This window comes from Amblyraja radiata, chromosome 4 (genome assembly GCF_010909765.2).
Source record: "Amblyraja radiata isolate CabotCenter1 chromosome 4, sAmbRad1.1.pri, whole genome shotgun sequence".
Taxonomy (NCBI): Eukaryota; Metazoa; Chordata; class Chondrichthyes; order Rajiformes; family Rajidae; genus Amblyraja; species Amblyraja radiata.
The window spans coordinates 51300431-51324569 of NC_045959.1; the positions used below are offsets into that span (position 1 = coordinate 51300431).

General features: G+C 45.2%; 1 protein-coding gene across 3 annotated transcripts in view; it reads right to left on the bottom strand.

Annotated features, from left to right (window-relative positions):
* Nucleotides 1-21623, bottom strand: part of spire1 (spire type actin nucleation factor 1) — a 149569-nt gene extending 127946 nt beyond the window's left edge. For 2 of the 3 annotated variants that reach the window (XM_033019417.1, XM_033019415.1), the window contains exons 1-2: nucleotides 21118-21622; nucleotides 2691-2725 (exon numbers count right to left, since the gene is read on the bottom strand). In XM_033019417.1, coding sequence (XP_032875308.1) covers nucleotides 2691-2725; nucleotides 21118-21418 — 336 coding nt within the window. In that variant the 5' untranslated portion in view covers nucleotides 21419-21622. Of the gene's footprint in view, nucleotides 1-2690; nucleotides 2726-21117 lie in introns of all 3 variants that reach the window. The other variant, XM_033019416.1, reaches the window with a different exon arrangement.
* Between the last annotated feature and the right edge of the window lie 2516 nt (nucleotides 21624-24139).

The following is a 24139-nucleotide window of genomic DNA, read 5'->3' on the forward strand; positions in this document are numbered from 1 at the left end:
AGGTATTTTTAAGACAGAGATAGATTCTTGATTAGTATGGGTGTCAGGGTTATGGGCAGAAGGCAGGAGAATGGGGTTGAGAGGGAAAGATAGATCAGCCATGATCAAAGGGCAGAGTAGCCTTGATGGGCCGAATGGCCTAATTTTGCTCCACGAACTTATGAAGTATTCAAGGCATTTTCTCGTTCTATTTAAGGTTGATTGGTCTGCAGTGATTGATCTGGGAGATGGGCTGTGGAATCAAGTTGTGTCTCATCCAGGCGAAAGGAGTGGTGCTCTTTCATGTGTCCAGACAACTATAACAACATTTACTATAACATTTAAAAGGCATTCGGACAGATAAATGGATAGGAAAAATTGAGGGATACGAGTCTAGCCTAGGAAGGAGTGATTAGTGGGCAGCACGGTGGTGCAGCAGCAGAGTTGCTGCCTCACAGCGCCAGAGACATGGGTTCAATCCTGCCAAGGGTGTTGTTTGTACATTCTCCACGTGACCGCGTGGTTTTCTCTGGGTGCTCCGGTTTCCTTCCACACTCCAAACACGTGTAGGTCTGTAAGCTAATTGACTTTGGTAAAATGATGTTGCCCCAAGTGTGTAGGACAGTGTCAGTATGCAGGGTGATCGCTGGGCGGCGCGGACTCAGTGGGCTGAAGGGCCTGTTCTCTAAACTCTAGGGTAGATGGGGCATCTTGGTCAGCATAGGCAAGTTGGGCCGAAGGGCCTGTTTTCTTGCCTTATGACTCAATTACTCTAAATAGTGTGCAGAGGGCCCCCCACTGTTCTCTCCAAATAGCGGAGTCAGGGGATATGGGGAGAAGGCAGGAACGGGGTACTGATTGTGGATGATCAGCCATGATCACAGTGAATGGCGGTGTGGGCTCGAAGGGCCGAATGGCCTACTCCAGCACCTATTGTCTATTGTCAAATGACTGAACCTTTCTCTCCAATGTCGTGCAGCTTCCTGCAAGTCTCTTGCTTCACAGCAAGTCTGCACACCATTTCCACACCCATGCACCAGCTTTGAATCTATCCCTCTCATAATATAACAACCTTCTATCAGGTCTCCCCTTAGTTTCTAAAGCCCCTGAAAAAACAATGCAAGTCTGTTCAACCTCTCTTTCTAGCAAATATTCTCTAAACTCGGGAATATCCTGGCAAACCACTCCTGCACCCTTTCCAAAGCCTCCTCGTCCTCCCTATAATGGGGCGACCAGAACTACACGCGTTACTCCAAATGCTCCATTGCGGTACCATTCTATGATCGATGTTACACAGTACTCTGTTTACATGTGTAGGAAGGAACTGCAAATGCTGGTTTACACCAAAGATAGACACAAAATGCTGGAGTAACTCAGCGGGACAGGCAGCATCTCTGGAAGGATGGAGTGGGTGACGTTTCAGGTCGACAATTACATAGTCTGTTGCGCTGCTGCAGGTTGGAATTTCATGGTTGTGTTTCGAGACATATGACAATACAACACTCTCGACTCTTCACCCTCCCACCAGCAGTCAGACAAGCCCCAGGGAGGGGAAATAGGGCATTCTTTCCTCCTAAGATGTGGTACTGCTGAGAAGGCCACCGTTAATTACCCAAACCCTGGCGGCATCTGAATAGAGGGACTTGCTGGCTGTGTCAGAGTCAACCAGACTGCCGCTTCTCCAGAGACACATGCAGGTCAGAGCAGGGCAGGATGATAAATCGCATGCCCTACAGCAGTGGCAATGAACCAGCTGAGGGTTTTTAAAGTAACGTGGTCATTATAACCAAGACTAGCTGCTTTTCCTTTTAAAAAACACATTGACTATTAATCATAGAATTACACAAAGTGCTGGAGTAACAGCGGGTCAGTCAGCATCACTGGAGAAAATTGATAGGGGATGTTTCGGGTTGGGACCCTTCTTCAGACTGAAAGTAGGGGGTGGGGGGGGGGGGGGGGGGGTGGGGAAGGTGGAAAAGACCAGAACAAATCAGGGCCGGCAACAGATGACCAAGGAAGGGTGGAGCCCACAATGGTCCATTGTTGGCTGGGGAAGAGGTGATAACAAAAGGATATGGGATGCGAGCAGTGGAACTAGCAGGACAACTAGGGTGGGGGACGGCGAGAGAGAGGGAATGCAGAGGTTACTTGAAATTAGAGTAATCAATGTTCATACCGCTGTAAGTGCCCCAAGTGAAATACGAGATTCTGTCCAACAATCTGCATGTGGCCTCACTCTGACAGTGGAGGAGGCCCAGGACTATTAATCAACCATAAATACTACAGCAGCTAAGGCGGGATTTAAATGTGGGTCTACAGATTCATAGCAACGTGGGAGAAAACGGGAGCACCCGGAGAAAACCCACGCGGTCACGGGGAGACTGTACAAACTCTGTACGGACAGCACCCATAGTCAGGATTGAACCCGGGTCTCTGTAAGGCAGCAACTCTACCGCTGCACCACCATGCCGCCCTTGGAAGGAATGTACTGCACCACAGATCCACTGGATTATCAGGACTACTGATGCTAAAGTAGGTGAAGAGACTGCATAATACCAGACAAGGTAATCAGATCAGCCATTAAGTTAAGAAAAGGCTTCAGCAGCTAACAGTTCAACTCCTGTCCGCTTGCAATGGACAACCTGATTGAACTTGGTGAGCAATAATATGCAATGACCAGTGGCCCCTTAAGCATTTCATCAAAAGCTTACCTCTAATTCTGTACACCCCATGGATTCTCCTTTACCTAGAAGACAAAAAGGAAGATTCTTTTAAAAATAATATTCAATTATGGATTTTTCTATAAATCCATGTTTCAGTAACACTGGACACAACATAAAGGAATGCTACACAATAAAACTCTACATCTTTGCACATGTACAATGGTATTCCTTATTTATATATTAATCGCACCAATTATTTTGCAATAGCCAGTACAATTATTATACAATTATTATTCAATGACCAGTACAACCATGATATGTATTCAGATAACAGTTTTATTTAAAATTACAGTCAAGAGGGCAACACGGTGGCGCAGCGGTAGAGTTGCTTCCTTACAGCGCCAGAGACCCGGGTTCACTCCTGACCAAGGGTGCCGTCTGTTTGGAGTTTGTACGTTTCTCCCCGTGACCGCGTGGGTTTCCTCCAGATACTTTGTTTTCGTCCCACATTCCAAAGATGAGCAGGATTGTATGCTAATTGGCTACACTGTCCCGTGTGCGGGATAGAACTAGTGTACGGGTGATCGATGTTCGGCATAGGACTCTGTGGGCTGTAGGGCGTGTTTCCACGCTGTATCTCTAAACTAAACTAAGAACTTAGCACATGCAGGCCATACTGGACAAGGACAGAGATTTATAGTCAGAGTCAGACAGCATGGAAACTGGCCCTTTGGCCCAACTCATCCTTGCCAACCAAGATGTGTATCCAAACTAGTCCTACCTGCCTGTATTTGGCCCATATCCCTCTAAATCCTTTCTATCCATATACCGTTCTAAATGTCTTTTAAACGTTGCTCCACAGGTTCTTCTGTCATCTTGTTCCATGCACCCACCACCCGCTAAGGTGAAAAGCTATCTCTCAGGCCCTCTTTATATTTTTTTCACCCTTCACCTTAAATCTACGCCCTCTAGTTTTAGACTCTGTATGTGGGGAAAATGGCTGATCTTTCACCATGTCTATTCAACTCATGATACAAACCTCATTATAACGGCTTTTGGTGATAGCATACAGAGTGCCCCCAGAGTAATCAGACATCGCTGTTTCTTTAAGAACATAGGCTGCTGGTTACACTGCGGGAGGTGGTAGATATTGACAAGCAATTGCTTTGATCAACACTTGTGAAATGATACTCAGTTAAACAATGTAACAAACAGCCTTTAGTACTTTTAGCTTGCAGAAACAAATATACATATGTAGCAGTTTAAAAATAATTTTGTATTTGAAAACAACTCGTGTCAGAGTGATCACTGTGTAGTTGCAGCAAATCCCTTACTTGGTCATAGTGTACAACCGGCAATAATGGACCCCCTCCGTGGTCCATTGTAACATGGGCTATCTTTACCTCTGAAAGTTCACACCTCAGCCTCCTGTGCGGCAAGGAAAAATAATTCTAGCCTCTCCTTATAACTCAAAGCCTCTTGTCCTGGTGACATCCTCATGAATCCTTTCTGCATCCTTTACCAGCTGAATGACATCCTTCCGATAGCAGGCAACCAGGACTGCAGGCAATGCTATAAAATATGGTCTCATTAACTTGTGTAGTTACAACCAGGCCTCAATTCCTGGACTCGGTGCCCTGACCAATGAAGGTAAGATTTCTTCGCCACCCTGCCTGCCCGTGATGTTGCTTTTAGGGAACTATGTACCTGTACCCCTAGGTCTCTGTTTTACAACGCTTTCCAGAACCACATCACATGTCATAGACCCTTAATGGCACCAAGCAGCACAGTGGCAAAGCGGTAGAGTAATGCCCCTGTTTAAGAAAGAACTGCAGATGCTGGAAAATCGAAGGTACACAAAAAAGCTGGAGAAACTCAGCGGGTGCAGCAGCATCTATGGAGCGAAGGAAAAAGGCAACGTTTCGGGCCGAAACGTTGCCTTTTTCCTTCGCTCCATAGATGCTGCTGCACCCGCTGAGTTTCTAGAGTAATGCCCCTGTCCCACTTAGGAAACCTGAACGGAAACCTCTGGAGACTTTGCTCCCCACCCAAGGTTTGCGTGCGGTTCCCGGAGATTACCGGAGGTTTTTGTCAGTCTCCCGACCTGCTTCCACTACCTGCAACTTCCGGCAACCACCTGCAACCTCCGTGAACCGCATGGAAACCTTGGGTGGGGCACAAAGTCTCCAGAGGTTTCCGTTCAGGTTTCCTAAGTGGGACAGGGGCTTTACTGCCTTACAGTGCCAGAGACCAGGATTCAATCCTGACTATGGGTGCTGTCTGTACGAAGTTTGTGCGTTCTGTCCATGACCACGGGGGTTTTCCCTGTGTGCTCCGGATTCCTCCCACACTCCAAAGACGTACAGATTTGAATGTTAATTGGCTTCGGTATAAATTGTTCCTAGTGTGTGTGTGTAGAATAGTGTTAATGTGCCAGGATCACTGGTCGGTAGGGTTGCCAACTTTCTCATTCCCAAATAAGGGACAAAAGGTCAAAATAAGGGACAAATTCCTGACGGCAATTCTTTGACCGACTCGGCCATGGCTGGGTGAATGATGAGTTGGCCCGGGTGCTGGACTGCACACAAAGCCCAGCCGGCGGGCCAGCTGAGGAGTTTTGGCCCGCGCGACGTCGCTCGCAAAGTCAGGCATCCTATCCATCTCATGGACGACAGATGGCACAATGGGCTAAGTGTTCGGCTGGCAACCAGAAGGTAGCTGGTTCGAATCCCGCTTGGAGTGCATACTGTCGTTGTGTCCTTGGGCAAGACACTTCACCCACCTTTGCCTGTGTGTGTCCTTGGGCAAGACACTTCACCCACCTTTGCCTGTGTGTGTGAATGTAATTATGTGAAGCACTTTGGGGTCAATGCAAGTTGACTAAAAATGTGCTATATAAATAAAGACATTTTTTAATTTTTTTAATGAACTGATGATCGGCCATGAGAAGGAGGGGTGGTGGTGTCGGCGGTAAGCGAAGGTCCGACAGCTGGCCGGGCTGCCAACCGACGGGGCCACGGGCGAGGTGCTGCTGTTGCACTCCATGGGCTGCACTACGTCGGGACGGTTGAGGCAGGGCCAGATGCGACGCTCCAACCCGACAGTCCCCTCGACTTGAATAGTAGCAGACAAGGGCGGTCCCTTATGGGACAAACCAATTTAGCCCAATATACGGGATGTCCCGGCTAATATGGGACAGCTGGCAACCCTACTGGTCGGCGTGGACTCGGTGGGCCAAAGGGGCTGTTTCCTTGCAGTATCTCTGATCTAAACTAAGTCCACAATGATTATCAAGTATCCATTTGCAATAATCCCACTTATTTCTCCTCACATTTCCATCAACTTCCCAAAGATTCTACCAATCACCTGCACACCAGGGGCAACGTACAGTGGCCAATAAACCTTCCAACGCACACATCTTTGGGATGCAGGAGGAGGAGAACTCACCAGTCACAGGGGGAATGTGCAAACTACACCAACAACACTGGAGATCAGGATTGAACCTGGATCACTGAAGGAGAGGCCACTGTGCTCTTCCAAAAAATATCTTTCATGCTTTGAAAGTTTATTAGTGAGTTAAAAGGTTTTTTTTGTAGCAACTATCTGTCTGAACTTTATTATTAATTTGGGATCACTAATCCTTTCTTAACTTCAGATCACAGAAAAGTGGAGGACTGCACCCAGTCGATCACAGATACTGACCTCCCCACCGTCAAAGAGATCTACATGAGACACTGCCTCCAAAATAGCAGCCTGCATCATCAGGGACCCACACCACCCTGGCCACACTCTCATTTTTACTCCTGCCATCGGGAAGAAGGTACAGAGGACTGAAAAGCATGGCCTCCAGGTTCAGGAACAGCTTCTTCCCAACAACTATCATCAGGCTCTTGAACACTACAAACATTAACTAGACTATGAATTATCCTGTTTGTACTCAGGCCTTTTGCACTAATATTTAGGTTTATAATTTATTGATTTTTTTTTTTCTTATGTTATCTATCAGGACTGTGTTTACCTTTGCCTGGCTGTGCCGGCTTGTAGAGTTGCTGTCTTAGTGTTAGAGACCAGAGTTCGATCCTGACGACGGGTGCTGTCTGTGTGAAGTTTGCACATTCTCAATGTGACCGCAAGGGTTTACTCTCGTTTCCTCCTACATTTCAAAGATGTGCAGCTTTCTAGGTTCTGTAAACTGTCCCTAGTTGGATAACATAGAACTAGAGTACAGGGTGATCATTGGTCAGCCCGTTCATAGTGGGCCGAAGGGCCTGTTTCCATGCTTTTTTTCTAAATTAAAACAAGCTGGGAGCAAGTAAGAATTTAATTGTTCGAATGTTGATACAGATAACAGTTAAACAGTCTTGACTCTTGATTAATTCAGTTTTAATTCTGCAGTTATCATTGTGGGACTCAGACTTGTGTCTCATTAGATAGACACAGTAGATGGGTTTGAAGAAGGGTCTCGACCTGAAACATCACCTATTCTTTTTCTCCAGAGATGCTGTCTGACCCACTGAGTTACTCCAGCTTTTTGTGTGTATCTGCAGTTCCTACCTACACATTGCTTCTCATTAGTCCAAACTTATCAATGGAGCAGATAAATAGTTTTGGGCTGCTGCTGAAACAGTGCGCGAAAACCAGGGAGCGATTCTCTACAGCCGAAGGCTGTCTTACGCAATCATGCCTCCACACTTCAGTGCACAGGTCTTACTAAAGCTGGTCTTTAAAGTTCTATGCCAACCAACAATGCTGAATAATTAAACAGTTGGCCCATATGATAATAGGTTTTGAATTATGCACATAATGAAACAAACGCACACAATCTTTCCCAGGGAAGGGGAAATACAAAAACTAGAGTGCATGTGTTTATGCTGAGAGGGGAAAGGTTTATAAGGAGCTTATTCACAGAGAGTGTAGGTATATGGAACAACCTGCCATAGGAAGTAATTGAGGCAGGTACAATAACAACATTTAAAAGACAAAATGTAATAAAAAGGAACTGCAGATGCTGGTTTATACCAAAGATAGATACAAAATGTTGGAGTAACTCAACGGGTCAGGTAGTATCTCTGGAGAACATGGACAGGTGACGTTTCGAATCGAGACCCTTCTCCAGACTGAAGTCTGACCTATTGAGTTACTCCAGCATTTTGTGCTCAACATTCAAGACATTTGGACAGATACATGGATCGGAAAGTTTAAGGGATTTAAGGCAAATTGGACTAACAGTTAGGGCACCTTGGTCAGCATGGATGAGTTAGAAACATAGGAACTGGAGTAAGTCGAAGGAGCAGCTTCTATGCTGCCTAATTCAATGACTTTGTGGTGCATGTATTGCAAGTCACACCTGTAGAAGCATCTGCACACGGGCACAAAATGAATGGAAGTTATAGTTAATCTAATAAATCAAGGCATCAAATATTGGAAGTATTAAATTATACACAGAATCTTCGAGTCATTCAGCACGGGAAAAGGCCCTTTGGCCCAACTTGCCTTTGCCGACCAAGATGCTCCATCTACACTAGTCCCACCTGCCCACGTTTGACCTCTATCCCTCTAAACCTTTCCTATCCATGTACCTATCCAAATGTCTTTTAAATATTGTTATAGTACCTGCCACAACTACCTCCTCCAGTACCTTGTTCCATATACCCAACACCCTTGGAGTGTAAAAGTTGCCTTTGATGTTCCCATTAAATCTTTTCTCTCACCTGAAACCTATATCCTCTGGTTCTTGATTCCCCTACTCCCATCAAAGACTGTGCATTCACCCTAATGCACACCTACACCTCTACTTCCGTACAAGCTTAGGAAGTTTGGCATGTTCCCAACAACCTCACCAAATTCTGCAGAAGTGCATCACAGCTTGGTTTGGGAACAGCTCCATTCAAGACCGCAAAAAAAAAAAAAACAGGGAATTGGAGCTGGTCCCAAACCTTCTGGAGGTGATTTTCTCTAACAATAGGAAAAACGTTACCTCCAGAGCAATTATCCATATCATAGTCATACAGTGTGGAAGCAGGCCCTTCGGCCCAACTTGGTCATGCCAGCCAACATGCCCCAACTCCACTGGTCCCACCTGCCTGCATTTGGCCCATATCCTTCTAAACCGGTCCGATCCATGTACGTGTCTAATTGTTTTTTTAAAGTCCTTGCCACAACTACCTCCTCTGGCAGCTCGTTCCATACACCCGCCACCCTTTGTGTGAAAAAGTTACCCCTCAGATTCCTATTAAGTCTTTTCCCCCTCACCTTAAACCCATGCCCTCTGGTCCTCGATTCCTCTACTCTGGGCAAGAGACTCTGTGCCTCTACCCGATCTATTTTATCCATGATTTTATCCATGTGATTCAAGTTGTACTTCCCACATCTACATGGAAAGGTCCAGCACATTCACTTGACAAGACACAGTGCCACACGCCGTGTCAAAACTTGTGCCTGCCTAAATTGTGATGGGAAGGCTGTGTGTCAGTGTCCACTGGGCAAATTCCTCAGCTAATGTGGTGTAACGTGGGCAGGATGGGAAATACCAGAGGCCACACCAACATCCACCAGGATGAGTCATTCACACAAGCTACACTCTGCACTCTGCATCTTCCCTTTGGAAATATCACCTATCCATGATCAGGATCGAACACGGATCTCTGGCGCAGTGAGGCAGAAGTTCTACCGCTGCACCACCGTGCTGCCCTTTACTCATTCAGTGCCCAGTGTGTGGAACCCGAGGCTGCAACGTGCGTGAGGTGTTTGGTCTGCTTAGCTCCATCAGGACAGTCCAGGTTCAGGCATCTCGCTTCTCAACGACCCGTCACTTCCCAACCACCTGAGATACCATGCAGAGATCACTGGCGTCAATTCCATGTGTGGACGGTAGTTTAGTTTCTATATATTTGTGCAAATGTCTTTTAAAAGTCAAAATTGAATTCACTTTATTTTAGTTTCGTTTATTATCATGTGTACCGAGGCGGAAAGACTATACAGATTGTATACAGAAAGATTGCAATCGAGCCCTCCACAGATATATGATAAAGGGAATAATATTTAGTGCAAGGTAAAATCCTGTGAAGTCCGACTACAGATAGTCCGAGGGTCTCGAATGAGGTAGATGGTACCTCAGGACCGCTCTCTAGTTGTTGATAGAATGGTGCAGTTGCCTGATGAGAGCTGGGTAGAAACTGTGTTCAAAAGGGAACTGCAGATGCTGGAATATCGAAGGTACACAAAATTGCTGGGGAAACTCAGCGGGTGCAGCAGCATCTATGGAGCGAAGGAAATAGGCGACGTTTCGGGCCGAAACCCTTCTTCAGACTGATGGGGGGTGGGAGAAAGAAGGAAAAGGGGAGGAGGGGAGGAGCCCGAGGGCGGGCGGATGGGAGGGTGGGAGGAGACAGCTAGAGGGTTAAGGAAGGGGAGGAGACAGCAAGGGCTAGCAAAATTGGGAGAATTCAATGTTAATGCCATAAGGACGCAAGGTCCACAGACGGAATATGAGGTGCTGTTCCTCCAATTTCCGCTGTTGCTCACTCTGGCAATGGAGGAGACCCAGGACAGAGAGGTCGGATTGGGAATGGGAGGGGGAGTTGAAGTGCTGAGCCACCGGGAGTTCAGGTAGGTTTTTGCGGACTGAGCGGAGGTGTTCGGCGAAACGATCGCCCAACCTACGCTTGGTCTCCCCGATGTAAATCAGCTGACATGCATCGGGGAGACCAAGCGTAGGTTGGGCGATCGTTTCGCCGAACACCTCCGCTCAGTCCGCAAAAACCTACCTGAACTCCCGGTGGCTCAGCACTTCAACTCCCCCTCCCATTCCCAATCCGACCTCTCTGTCCTGGGTCTCCTCCATTGCCAGAGTGAGCAACAGCGGAAATTGGAGGAACAGCACCTCATATTCCGTCTGGGGACCTTGCGTCCTTATGGCATTAACATTGAATTCTCCCAATTTTGCTAGCCCTTGCTGTCTCCTCCCCTTCCTTAACCCTCTAGCTGTCTCCTCCCACCCTCCCGCCCTCGGGCTCCTCCCCCTCCTCCCCTTTTCCTCCTTTCTCCCACCCCCCATCAGTCTGAAGAAGGGTTTCGGCCCGAAACGTCGCCTATTTCCTTCGCTCCATAGATGCTGCTGCACCCGCTGAGTTTCCCCAGCTATTTTGTGTACCTTGGGTAGAAACTGTCCCTGAATCCGGAGCGGGTAATAACGTGCCTTGGCTAAACATCATTATACTGTTAAATTTTCAACGCTGCAAAGTGGGTGTAAATACACTGGATTGGCTAAAATTAACTAAAGCAGCACAGGACATCAATTGTCAGCAGTTGCAGTTGTGTGTTGTACTCAGGGGAAAATATGTAAGAAAGAGCTGCAGATGCTGGAGTAACTCAGCGAGTGAGGCAGCATCTCTGGAGAGAAGGAATGAGCGAAGTTTCGGGTCGAGACCCTTTCTCAGTTCCCTCAGCATGGGAGGTTTGACTCTACCTCTAACATCACCCTGGTGAGTCTAGATTTCCCTACACTGAAGTCAGGTCTAAATCTTCAACTATCAATTTGAGAGCAGCTTAACATTTGGTACAGATTTACTATTTTGCAAGCTCACATCCTCTATTTATAAAAAAACATAAACATTTGTGGGGGTTTTTAATGACTTTATCTGCCTGCACTCATGTTTTTAGGAAGTTATGCATGTGAACATCTAATATTTTTACCCTTAAACTTCTATTATGGGAATATCGCCATTCTATTTATTTTTAAATCATTATTAAATGCTTATGCCCATTATACTGCATTTGCCACTGGTCTGCCCATCCATCACCTGTTTGCATCTTGTTTGCATTGAGAATGATAGAGGTGGTTTTGGTTGCCCATTTTCCAGAGGTACCATTCCTTAATTGTTGCAATAACTCAGCTGAGCGCGCAACAATAAACTCCAACTCATCTTCTGCTCTGGCACTTGTTCCTTCCCAGAATTTACTGCCATTCATAAAACAATCCCCTTCCTCTTCTAATTTGAGATTCTTGTGTTGTAATCTCTCTGTGAGCCCTCCACCTGTGCATTCTTCTTCACTCTTACAACCCTAAACCGCAGCAGGGCAGCGGTAGAGTTGCTGTCACACAGCGCCAGAGACCTGGGTCCAATCCTGATTACGGGTGCTGTCTGTATGGAGTTTGAACGTTCTCCCCATGATCACATGGGTTTCTCCGGGTGCTCTGGTTTCCTCCCACGTTCCAAAGACGTACAGGTTTGCAGGTTAATTGGCTTCGGTCAAAATTGTAAAATTGTCCCTAGTGTGTTGGATAGTGTTGGTCTGTGGGGATTGCTGGTCGCTGCGGACTCAGTGCGTCGAAGGGCCTGTTTCTAAACTAAACTAAACCTTACAAGAGCAAGAGTTTCCGAGCCTGAAGGTCTTCTCCGGAAATGTCACCCATTCCTTCTCTCCAGAGATGCTGCCCGTCCCGCTGAGTTACTCCAGCATTTTGTGTCTATCTTCGAATTAAACCAGCATCTGCAGTTCATTCTGCAGATAAACTCTGCAAGATGCTGTTTGTAAATAGCAGCACAAGAGGTTTTGAAGGAAAGTCTGTTGACGGTACCTGGGACTTTTCTGAATCCTGCAGGCCATCTTAAAATTCCCACCCATTGCACGTCACTCTTCACCTCTCCCCTTCTGCTCCCATTCCAGCCATAGACACACTTCAGAGAATTCTTCAAGTAGAACATAGTACAGAACGTCTGAAAAAGGGTTCTGACCCGAGATGTTGCCCATCCTTTTTCTCCAGAGATGCTGCAAGACCCGCTGAGTTACTCCAGAACTTTGTGGCTATCTTCGGTATACACCAGCATTTGCAGTTCCTTCCTACACATAGAACACTACAGCATAGGAACAGCCCCTTTGGCTCACAATGTCTGTGTCGAACATAATGCCAAGACCAGGTCTTATCTGCCTGCACGTAATCCATATCCCTCCCAGCATATCCAAGTGCCTATCAAAAAGCCTCTGAAACGCCATTATTGTATCTGCCACAACCACCCCCCGGAAGTGCATTCAAGGCACTCCCTACCCTCTGACAAAAGAAAATCCTCCCCATCTAAACTTTGTCCCAGCTTTTACATTTAATGCCCTAACCAATGAAGGCAAGCATACCACATTCCTGTAGCTGATCTATATCCCATTGTATACCTGGACAGCCTTCTTCACAGTCCATGAACCCAGCATTCTTGGTGTCATCTGCAAACTTACCAACCAACCTGTTTACATCCAAGTCACTTATATAATCTCAAACAGGAGTTGTTCCAGCACAGATCTCTGCAGAACTCCACTGGCCACAGACCTCCTGCCTGAATATTGTCCCTCCACCACAACCCTCTGTCTTTTAACATAGAAAAATAGAAAATAGGTGCAGGAGAAGGCCATTTGGCCGTTCGAGCCAGTACCATCACCCAATATGATCATGGCTGATCATCCAAAATCAGTACCCCGTTCCTGCTTTTTCCCATATCCCTTGATTCCATTAGCATTATCAGTTAGACAGTTCTGAATCCAAACAACCAAGTCTCTGTTGCATCTTAACCTTTTGGATCAGCCTACCATGGGGGAGTTTTATCAAATGCCTTTTTAAAATCCATGTAGACAACATGGATTACAACAAGGACAACATGGCCCCATCATAATTCTTGACATGCAACCTATACTTGCATTCCCCAATCATTGATGACTGTGTATTAAGGAATCTAGTCTCTATACACTGGCATTCCCTTCCGACACAATTCAGTCTTCCAACAACTTTCTCTTTTCCTCCGAGACTGACCTCGTCCAATCTTTAAATTATGTTTTGAGAGATTTTTTGTTTCTTTTCTTCTGATGTGTGCTAACTTTTGTCTAATCTACTCTCATTCGCTGGAATCATTTCCTTAGTTGAAGGAGGAAAATGAAAGCAACTAATTAGGGCAGTTCAGAATTTCATTGGAGACCCTCGGATTATCTTTGATCGGGCTTTACTGAACTTTATCTTGCACTAAACGTTATTCCCTTTATTCTGTATCTGTGCACTGTGGATGGCTCATTTTTAATCATGTATTGTCTTTCCACTGACTGGTTCATACGCAACAAAAGCTTTTCACTGTACCTCGGTACACGTGACAATAAACTAAACTCAACTCATCTTTACTAAGATCTCCACACTACACCAAACAGATGATAGACAAAGAGGCAGACTTAAATATATTTAATAATAAACATTCCTTGCTGGAGTGCTTAATATTTTACAGTCCCCATATTAGGCCCTGAATACTAGAGCAACATTTACACAGGGGATATGAAAATGGAGTTATTAGGAATCAGAGGACTGGTGCTCAGAAAATTCAACAAAATTGATCTTAAAAATTGGATCATAAAACACTGAACCCACATCTTATCTGCATTGTTCTCAAGAAAACACTGGTGGGGTTCTTAAGATTTTATGATAAGTGTTGTTGAAGCATGATATTAAAAAAGTTAAATATTTTCACACAAAGGAAGCAAAGAGATAAATTAGAGCTGATTTTGCTAGTTAGCTGTATCCACGCGCCAGACACTAACGGCAAAGGCTTCAGCCAAGTGTCCAAGGATGCGCTAGTTAAAATGAATAAGTGGGAAATCACAGACAGCAGATTCACAAGGCTACATCTCCAAGCAAGGCCTATTGCCACCATTGCAAACTCTCAAAATCACCTTGTCCAAAATATTTAGGATTCTCAAGCTGGGTGGCCAATTAATTCGGGGGGGGGGGCGGTTAAGATTTACTATAAATGATTTCTACATGGCTAAAAATATACCTGAATGTTTCTAACGTTTTACCGAAACCTTGTGGTGCACAAAAAATGTCCTCAGAATCCCTCACAAATCAACTACGTTTCAAGGCCGAAGATAAACACAAAAAGCTGGAGTAACTCAGCACGTCAGACAACATCTCTGGAGAAAAGCAATAGGTGACGTTTTGGGTCGAGAAACGTCTGAAGAAGGGTCTCGACCCAAAACATCATCTATTCCTTTTCTCCAGAGATGCTGTCTGACCCACTGAATTACTCCAGCTTTTTATGTCTATCCTCAGTTTAAACCAGCATCTGCAGTTCCTTCCTACACTATAAGTTTCAAGGCCTTTGTTTATAAAATTATGAGGGGCATTGGGAGGGAAGACAGAATCTTTGTCTCAGGATGGAAATATCAAAGACTAGTGGGCACAGCTTTAAGGTGAGAGGGGCAAATATTAGAGGAGTTAGTGTTGGGCATGTTATTATTTATTTATTTTACACACACACAACGAGTGCCAGGGAAATGCTGCCGAGGATGATGGTTGAGGCAGATATGATAGGGGCATTTAATGAAACAGCACTTGGATGTACTGGGAATGGAGGGATATGGATCGCGTGCAGGCAGAGATTAGTTTATCTTGGCTTCATGTTTAGCACGGACATTGTTGGCCAAAGGGCCTGTTCCTGTGCTGTACTGTTAGTCATAGAGTGATACTGTGTGGAAACAGGCCCTTCAGCCCAACTTGCCCACGCTGGCCAACAATGTCCCAGCGACACTAGTCCCACTTGCCTGTGATTGATCCATATCCCTCCAAGCCTATCCTACCCATGTACCGGTCTAACTTTCTTAAACAATGGGATAGTCCCAGCCTCAACTACCTCCTCTGGCAGCTTGTTCTATACACCCACCACCCTTTGTATAAAAAAGTTACCCCTTGGATTCCTATTAAATCTTTTCCCCCTCACCCTGAACCCATGTCCTCTGGTCCTCGATTCCCCTACTCTAGGCAAGAGACTCTGTGCGTCTACCCGATCTATTCATCCCATGATTTTTGTACACCTCTATAAGATCACCTCTCATCCTCCTGCGCTCCATGAAATAGAGACCCAGCCTGCTCAACCTCACCCTATAGCTCACACCGTCTAGTCCTGCAACATCCTCGTAAATCTTTTCTGACCGCTTTCAAGCTTGACAATATCTTTCCTGTAACACGGTGCCCAGAACTGAACACAATATTCTAGATGCGGTCTCACCAACGTCTTTCACAACTGCAACATGACCTCCCAACTATGTTCTATGTTCTCATTGGCTGCAAATTCCCCAGAGGGTCCCGAAAGTCACTGCACATTTGCAACATGATTTGTCCCCTTCTTTCTTTAGAGGAGGTCATCAGTAAACCTGAATTAAAATCTCACAATGGAATACAGACACCAGAAGTCAGAAGGCACATTTGTCTCCCACTCTATAGGGCAAGGTGAGTCTTTGTATTAAGACCAGACTATGGAGATACAGCAAAAGATGCCCCAAACCCAAGGCAGACCTTCTTGAGAACATGGATAGGTGGCATTTCGGATTGGGTTCAGTCTGAAGATGGCGGTGTAGCGGTTGAGTTGCTGCCTTCAGCGCCAGAGATCCGGGTTCGATCCTGACTACGGGTGCTGTCTGTACAGAATTTGTACGTTCTCCCAGTGACCTGCGTGGGTTTTCTCCAGTTTACTCCCAAACTCCAAAGACGTACAGGTTTGTTGGTTAATTGGCTTGGTGTAATTGTAAATTGTCCCTAGTGTGTGGGATAGTGTTAGTGTATGGGGATCCCTGGTCTGCGCAGAATCGGTGGGCCAAATGGCCTGCTTCCATGCTGTATCTCTAGTCTAGTTTAAATACAAGACACCAGGATCGGAAGGTACAATTGGCTCTCCTTCTCAGGCATGCAAGTTGAGTCATCCCAAACATAAGGCTGAAGAAGGGTCTCGACCCGAAACGTCACAGTTTCCTTCGCACCATAGAAGCTGCCTCACCCGCTGAGTTTCTCCAGCATTTTTATCTACCTTAAAACATAAGACTGATACTCTGGAGAACATGTATAGGTGATATTTCCAGTTGGATTCAGTCTGAAGCAGGGTCCTGACTCGAAACATCACCTATCGATGTTCTCCAGAGATGATGCCCGACCTGCGAAGTTACTCCAGCACTTTGTGTCTTTTTTTGTAAACAAACAACTGCAGTTCCTTGTTAGACACATAAAAGCTGAAGTAACTCAGCAGGTCAGGCAGCACCTCTGGAGAAAAAGGGTCAAGACCCTTCTTCAGTTCCTCCTTACACATGCAGTTTCTTGTTTCTCCATAAGGCAGATTTTACAAGCGTCACACCACAGGTGACACTGAGCTCCTGCGATGTCAACACAACGCATCTACCAGATTTCACCAGCACATTCCAGCTCATTGTTGAGGCAGAAATCCAACCCGATGTTTACTGATGAAACTCCCAGGATTGGGGCACACCCCAAAACACCAGGTAATGTTAATTAACCTGTTGGAGTGAACTGTGATTGCAAGTTAGTTAATGAGACGGAAAAGGAAGATTGACATTTAGTTTAGTTTAGAGATACAGCGCGGAAACAGGTCCTTTGGCCCACCGAGACCATGCCGACCACCAATCACCTGTACGCTACCTCTACTCTACACACTAGGAACAATTTACAGAAACCAATTAACCTACAAACCTGCACGTCTTTGGAGTGTGGGGGGGAGAATCTGAACACCCGGAGGAAACCCACATAGTCACATGGAGAAGGTATAAACTCAGTACATACAGCACCCATAGTCTGGATCAAACACATAATAATAATAATAAATTTTATTTATGGGCGCCTTTCAAGAGTCTCAAGGACACCTTACAAAATTTAGCAAATAGAGTAAAAACATGTAAGCGGAATGAAATAAATAGTAAAGACATCACCAGTACACAAATTAAAGACAGAATTCAATCCAAAGACAAAAATCAAAAACACAATATGAAGAGAGAGCAGCGGCAGCTAAAGCGCACCAGCGTCCACTCTCCCTTCTGGCAGCCATCTTGGACACAGAATAAAATAATAATTTACACACAAAAAAAAACCACATGTGCCTGGTGCTGTAAGGCAGCATCTTTACCACTGAATCACCATGGCAACATTTTTGAAGCACTTTTCAGAAAAGTTCCAACATCTTTTACAACCAACGATGGGCTCCAGAAGTACAGCCGTGATTGAAATATTGCCAACACAGCAGCCAATTTATGCACAGTAAGCTCCCACAGACAGAACATGACAGGGTCATGATAATCCACAAAGACGTTAGTGGAGTGAGTAGCATCGGTGCTGACACTGAAACAAGTCTCAAACGTCCACTCAAATACTAAAACAAGATGATCCAAGTTTACTAAGAGGGCAAGCTGGTCCTCAGTTTAATGTCCACCCAAAATAAAGAACCTTTTGACTGTGCTCGACTCCATTGGTGGCACATCAGAGTGTTGGGGTCCTGAACCTATCAATCAGATAGTTTAGGTTTATTATTGTCACGTGTACCAAGGTACAGAGAAAAGCTTTGTTTTGAATGCTATCCAAACAAATCAGATATACCAGACATGGATACAATCAGTTCAGCTTGGGCCGAAGGGCCGGTTTCCACGCTGTGTGACTATGACTCAAGTATAATAGGTAGAGCAAAGGGGAAGAGACAAGTACAGAATATATTTCTCAGCATTGTAGCGCATTAATTCCATGGATAGAGTCCAATATTCCGCAATGGGGTAGAGGTGAATCGAACATTACCCAAGCTTATGCAAGGACCATTCAGAAACCTGATAACAGAAGGTAAGAAACTGTTCCCGACTCTGGTGATGTGGACTTTCAAGCTTCTGTTCCTTCTGCTGGACGGGAGCAGGGAAAAGGAGGGCAGGGAAGGGCAGACCAGGAGGGGCTGCACGGTGGCACAGCAGTAGAGTTGCTGCCTCACAGCACTTGCAGCGTCGGAGACCCGGGTTCGATCCTGACTACGGGTGCTGTCTGTAAGGAGTATATATGTTCTCCCCGTGACCGTGTGGGTTTTCTACGAGATCTTCAGTTTCCTCCCACAGTCCAAAGACGTCCAAGTTTGTAGGTTAATTGGCTTGCTATACGTGCAAATTGTCCCTGGTTTGTGTAGTACAGTGTTAATGTGCGGGGGATCGCTGGTCAGTGAGGACTCGGTGGGCCGAAGGGCCTGTTTCCGCGCTGTATCTCTAAACTAAACTAAACCAGGGTGGGACAAGTCTTTGATTATTTTGGCTGTGTGAAATGTAGATGGAGTTAATGGGGGAAGTCAGGCCTTTGTGATGGACTGGGCTACATCCACTATTCTCTAATCAAATAATACTATACATTAATACAATTAAGGCAAACTTAAGTACAATAGTTAGAGTGAAGGGAAAGATACAGAGTGCAGGATATAGTTCTCATCATTGTAGTGCACCAGATGCAGGATAGGGCCATAAAACATGGAAACAGGCCCTTCGGCCCAACTTGCTCATGCCGACTAACATGCCCCATCTATACTAGTCACACCTGTCCTGAACTATCGATCAGACGAGTGCCATTTGACAGCCTGCAAACTCTGAACAACGAGCTACCATACAAAAGCAAGAACAGACAGATAGGAGGATGGCGAAGATTCGAAGTGGGTGTGCAGAGGCTGTCCGAATGATACAGTGGCTTCTCACAACACACGGTCTCAGCCTCTCCAGGACTATGAGAGATGGACCCACATCACCCTGACCACGCTCTCATTTCACTCCTGCCATTGGGAAGTAGGGTATAGGAGCCTGAAAACTGATGTCCAGGCTCAGGAACAGCCATCAGGTTATCAAACATTGGTTTTGTCTTTTTGCACTATTATTATTTGTTTATGTGTGCAAGTGTGTGTGTGTGTGTGTGTGTGTGTGTGTGTGTGTGTGTGTGTGTGTGTATATATATACACACACACACATATAAATATATATACATACATATACACACACACACACACATACATACAAATATATATACATACATATACACATACATACACACACACATATATACACACACACATGTACATATACATATATACACACAGATAGATAGATAGATAGATAAATATATTCATATTTTTCTTGTTTATTATATTGTTTACAGAGTACTATGTTTACTCTATGTGCTGCTGCAAGTAAGATTTTCAATGTTCTGTCTGAGACATATGGCAATAAAAGATTCTTGTTGCCACCGATTCCCAGAGCCTGTGAACGGATAAAGCCCATTAACTCATGGGCTGCAATGATTCATTTCCACTCAGTGGTCCACTGTCAATAACCAGTCATTAACCAAACAAGCCTAATTCTAATTTTATTAAAAGGGAATTCCTGCGTTTCCAGGAAAACCAAAGCTTGAATCTGCCGTTCCTCTTCAGGAAAATGAATGGCTTTGTGCACAATACACAAGGGCATTGTTATGTGGCAGCAGGATAATTGATGAATGTCTGTTTGTTTCATAAACTGAATGGTGTTTTTATATAGATTGATCACTCCCTCCTCCCCCACAGTTTTCTTCATGTCATTGCCCCCCCCCCCCAGTAGTTATCATTGGACTAGTGATATGCCCATCTTTAGGGATTATTGTTGTGGTGTCTCGCACTCTCCCCTCTCACGTTTCCAGCTCCTTCATCAGTGATCTTGGTGCCACAATGAAGCTCCCTTTGGCCTTGTATTTGTGCGTTGCATGTTTTTGTGCGTTGTTTATCCATGTTTTGGGTCTGCTTTCGCCCTCAATATCTCACTTTTCTTTTTAAACAAGGGAAATATTTTTTGTTCTTGGAAATGTCACCCTCACACCCGGCTCCCCTCCCCATTATCCCCACCAACGCCAGACAAGCCCTCACCCCTCTGACTCTTAGCATTCGCAGAAATCCTGCCGTCCGCTCGCCATTTAGAAATGGAAACACAGGTAACAGAAACAAAAACACTGTGCGAGCAGGATCCAATCCATTTAAAATTAGCTAAATTTAACTTGCAACACTTTTGTCGCCAATTTCTGCTTTTGAAACAAAAAAACAGACTGCTCCTGGAATGTTTTATCAATACATGGATTCAGAAAACTGTATATTTACATTTTTTAAATTGTTTGATTTGTAAATATTATTATTGTAAACAACTACAGCCCTGATACAATACATTAATAAAACTTCCAGGAGCAGTCTGAGGTTCTTTTTTACTAATCATATTTTATTCTAATACATTTTACTGTTTATTTTGTAAATAATCTTATTGTGAATAATATCTAGTGTTCTGAAGCAGTACATTAATAAAACATTTCTAGGAACGTTTTTGGATTTTTCATAAAAATATTTTAATAAATACTATAATGCTAATAATGCTAATATTTTTTTTAATATTATTGTAAATAATGGAATAAATTGAGTTTTAATATTTTAAAATGCGTGACTTGTGAATATTTGTTAATGTTTGTTTTGTACATATTATTGAATATGATGGAATACATTTAGTTTTGATATTTAAAAAATGGGTGGTTTGTGTCAGCGCGTTGAGCATCTGTTTTGTCTCAGTCTCTCTCCTATTATTATTATTATTATTATTATTATTATTATTATAATTATTAACAATAATTCTTGAGGCGGGGAGTTCTTACCTGAGTCGCCTCGGATGCTGATGTTGCCGTCCCGGTGCAAGAGGACGGCGCCAGCCCCGCACAGCCTGCTCCAGGGTAGGTGCCCGTCAGCGGCCAGGCTGCGGCTTGGGCTCCGGCAGCGGCGGAGAGCTCGGCAACACTGGTAACACACGGCCCACGCCTGCTCCTCGTTCAGCGGCTGGTTGTACAGCCGGAGGATCTGCTCCAGCGACAGCTCCTGCGGCTCGGCTGCTGCTGCTGCTGCCCGTGTCGCTGAAGCTGAAGCTGCCACCGCCAGGCTCTCGGCTCCTCGCTCTGCCATCGCCACCGCTGTCGCTACCACAAGGTATCAGGAGGAACGGACGACTGGTTGAGCCTTTAGATCACCCGAAGAAATAATACCGGCGGCGGCAAAAGCAGCAGCAGCAACATCTTCCCCGGCCGCGCCCGCACAAACAGCATCATCGCCGCCACGCTGCAAAATTCCTCTCCCTCTCACACTCTCTCAGCGGTTTCTCATTGAATCCAATCATATGACTCGTTCCTGAGAGACAGACAGAGAGACAGTTCACTACATGGTCCAAATGCCCGTCTAAGTTGTTTCCTTGTACCATTTGCTACATCTCTCGTCTGATTTGTTGCAATTTTAACATTTGTTACACCATGAATTGTTACATAATTTGTAGAAACGGAATTAGGTCATTGGTCCCATCAAGTCCTCTCCGTCATTCAATCACGGCAGATCTATCTTTCCCTCTCAACTCAATTCTCCTGCCTTCTCCCCATAAACCTGGACACCCTTAATAATCAAGAACCTATCAATCTCCACCATAAAAATATCAATTGACTTGGCCTCCAAACCCGTCTGTGTCTATAAATTGCACATTCACCACCCTCTGATTATAGAAATTCCTCCTCATCTCTTTCTGAAGGTATGTCCTTTTATTCTATGGCCCCTTGTCCTCGACTCTCCCACTAGTGGAAACACCCTCTCTACATCCACAATGTGTAATTGGACTACTTTATTGTAAGACTCAATTTTACAATCATGCAGGTAGACCCAAAACATCACCCATTCCTACTCCCCAGAGATGCTGCCTGTCCCGCTGAGTTACTCCAGCATTTTGTGTCTACTTTCGATTTAAACCAGCATCTGCAGTTCTTTCCTACACATTTATAGTCATGCATATTTTCTTCAGTCCATCAAGTCCCTGCTGACCGTCAGGAATGGAAACAGCTAACTGCAGATGCTGGTTTACACCATACATAGACAAAAAGTGCTGGAGTAACTCAGCGGGTCAGGCTGCATTTCTGGAGACGTTTCAGGTCAGAAGAAGGGTCCAGACCCGTAACATCACCCATCCTTTTGCTCCGGAGATGTTGCCTGACCAGCTCAGTTACTCCAGAAATATATGTCTCTCTTCCCACCATCAAGAACCCAGTCACTCTAATCTGCACAGCAAGAAGGGTCGCAAATTGAAACGCGGAGCAATTTACGGTGGCCAATTAACCACAAAACCCAGGTCTATGGTATGTGTGAGGAAATCACATGGACACATCCTTTGACCAGGTGGACCCCTGCAACTCTGACCCAGTGCTGTCCCAAGCCAACAGACGTTTATGGCCAAGTTATGAGTCTTAAATTGCAAACACCACATACACAGCACCGGAGGTCACGATTGAACCTGGGTCATTGTTGTAAGGTAGCAACTCAACTAACTGCCTTTTGTGTCACCCTAATATTTCAGGTATGACCCTCACAATCCCATATAGTACTTCCTCTTTGCAGTTTTATTGTCCACAACGCCTCATCATTTATTTTCAATACTTTACATTTATTATATTATCACGTAACTATCATAAATTGTAGACAGATACAAAATGCTGGAGCAACTCAGCAGGTCAGGCAGCATCTGTGGAAGGAATGGAAAGACAACATTTTGGGTCGGGGCCCATCTTCAGATGCACCTACCTTTTCTGTGTATTTTCGTCACATTCTGTCAATACTCTTTTATCAGCATCATTATTTTATTCAGGGTGACAGTCACCATTCAATGGCCATCCCATATTGCCCAAGTGAAGGCGGGATATCTTCCCAAAATGCTGAAGCCCCACTGGGACAGGCACTGCTCACAATCGTGAAGTGAGTCCCATGGCCCCAATCCACCTTAAATCCAGTATTAATCCAGATAATCCAGGATTTTAAACAGATTGGGTTCGGGAACAGCTTTTAGACTTTCGACTTTAGAAATACAAGGTGGAAACAGGTCCTTCGGCCCACCGAGTCTACGCCCACCAGCGATCACACTAGATCTATCTTGGACACGAGAGACAATTTTTACTACTTTTACCTAAGCCAATTAACCTACAAATCTGTACATCTTTGGAGTGTGGGAGGTGTGGGAGGAATCTCCAGAGCACCCGGTGAAAACCCACACGGTCACAGGGAGAACGTACAAACATGAAAGTGAGTGAGGCAGCATCTGTGGAAGGAATGGATGGGCAACGTTTCAGGTTGGGACCCTTCCTCACCAGGATGTTGCCCATATTGGAGGGTTTCACTGATGGGGGGGGGGGGGGGTTTAGGGAATAAAAAGGTGGAAGAAAGGTGAAGGCAGGACAAAGCCTGGTGAGTGATAGGTGGATAGAGGTGAAGAGCGGGGGGGATTGATCGGCAGGTGGTGTAGTAAGCAAGAAAGGTTAGAGGAGGAAATGAGACTAAAGAGTTTAGTTTAGTTTATTGTCACATGTACCGAGGTACTGTGGAAAGCTCGTTACGTGCTAACCAGTGATCGGATAGATGATACATGATTACAATTGAGCCATTCACTGTGTACAGATACAGGATAAAGGCATAACGTGAATAATGTGAAGTGCAAGATAAAGCCAGTGGTGTCCGAGGGTCTCCAATGAGGCTGATAGGTGTCAGATAAGGAGGGAGGAGTGAAATGTAAAGCTGGAGGGAGAGATACATGGAAGGGGCGGGAGGGAGTGAGGGTGGGGAAAGAGGGTGTTGCAGTGTGTGGCAAAGACGATGTTGGAT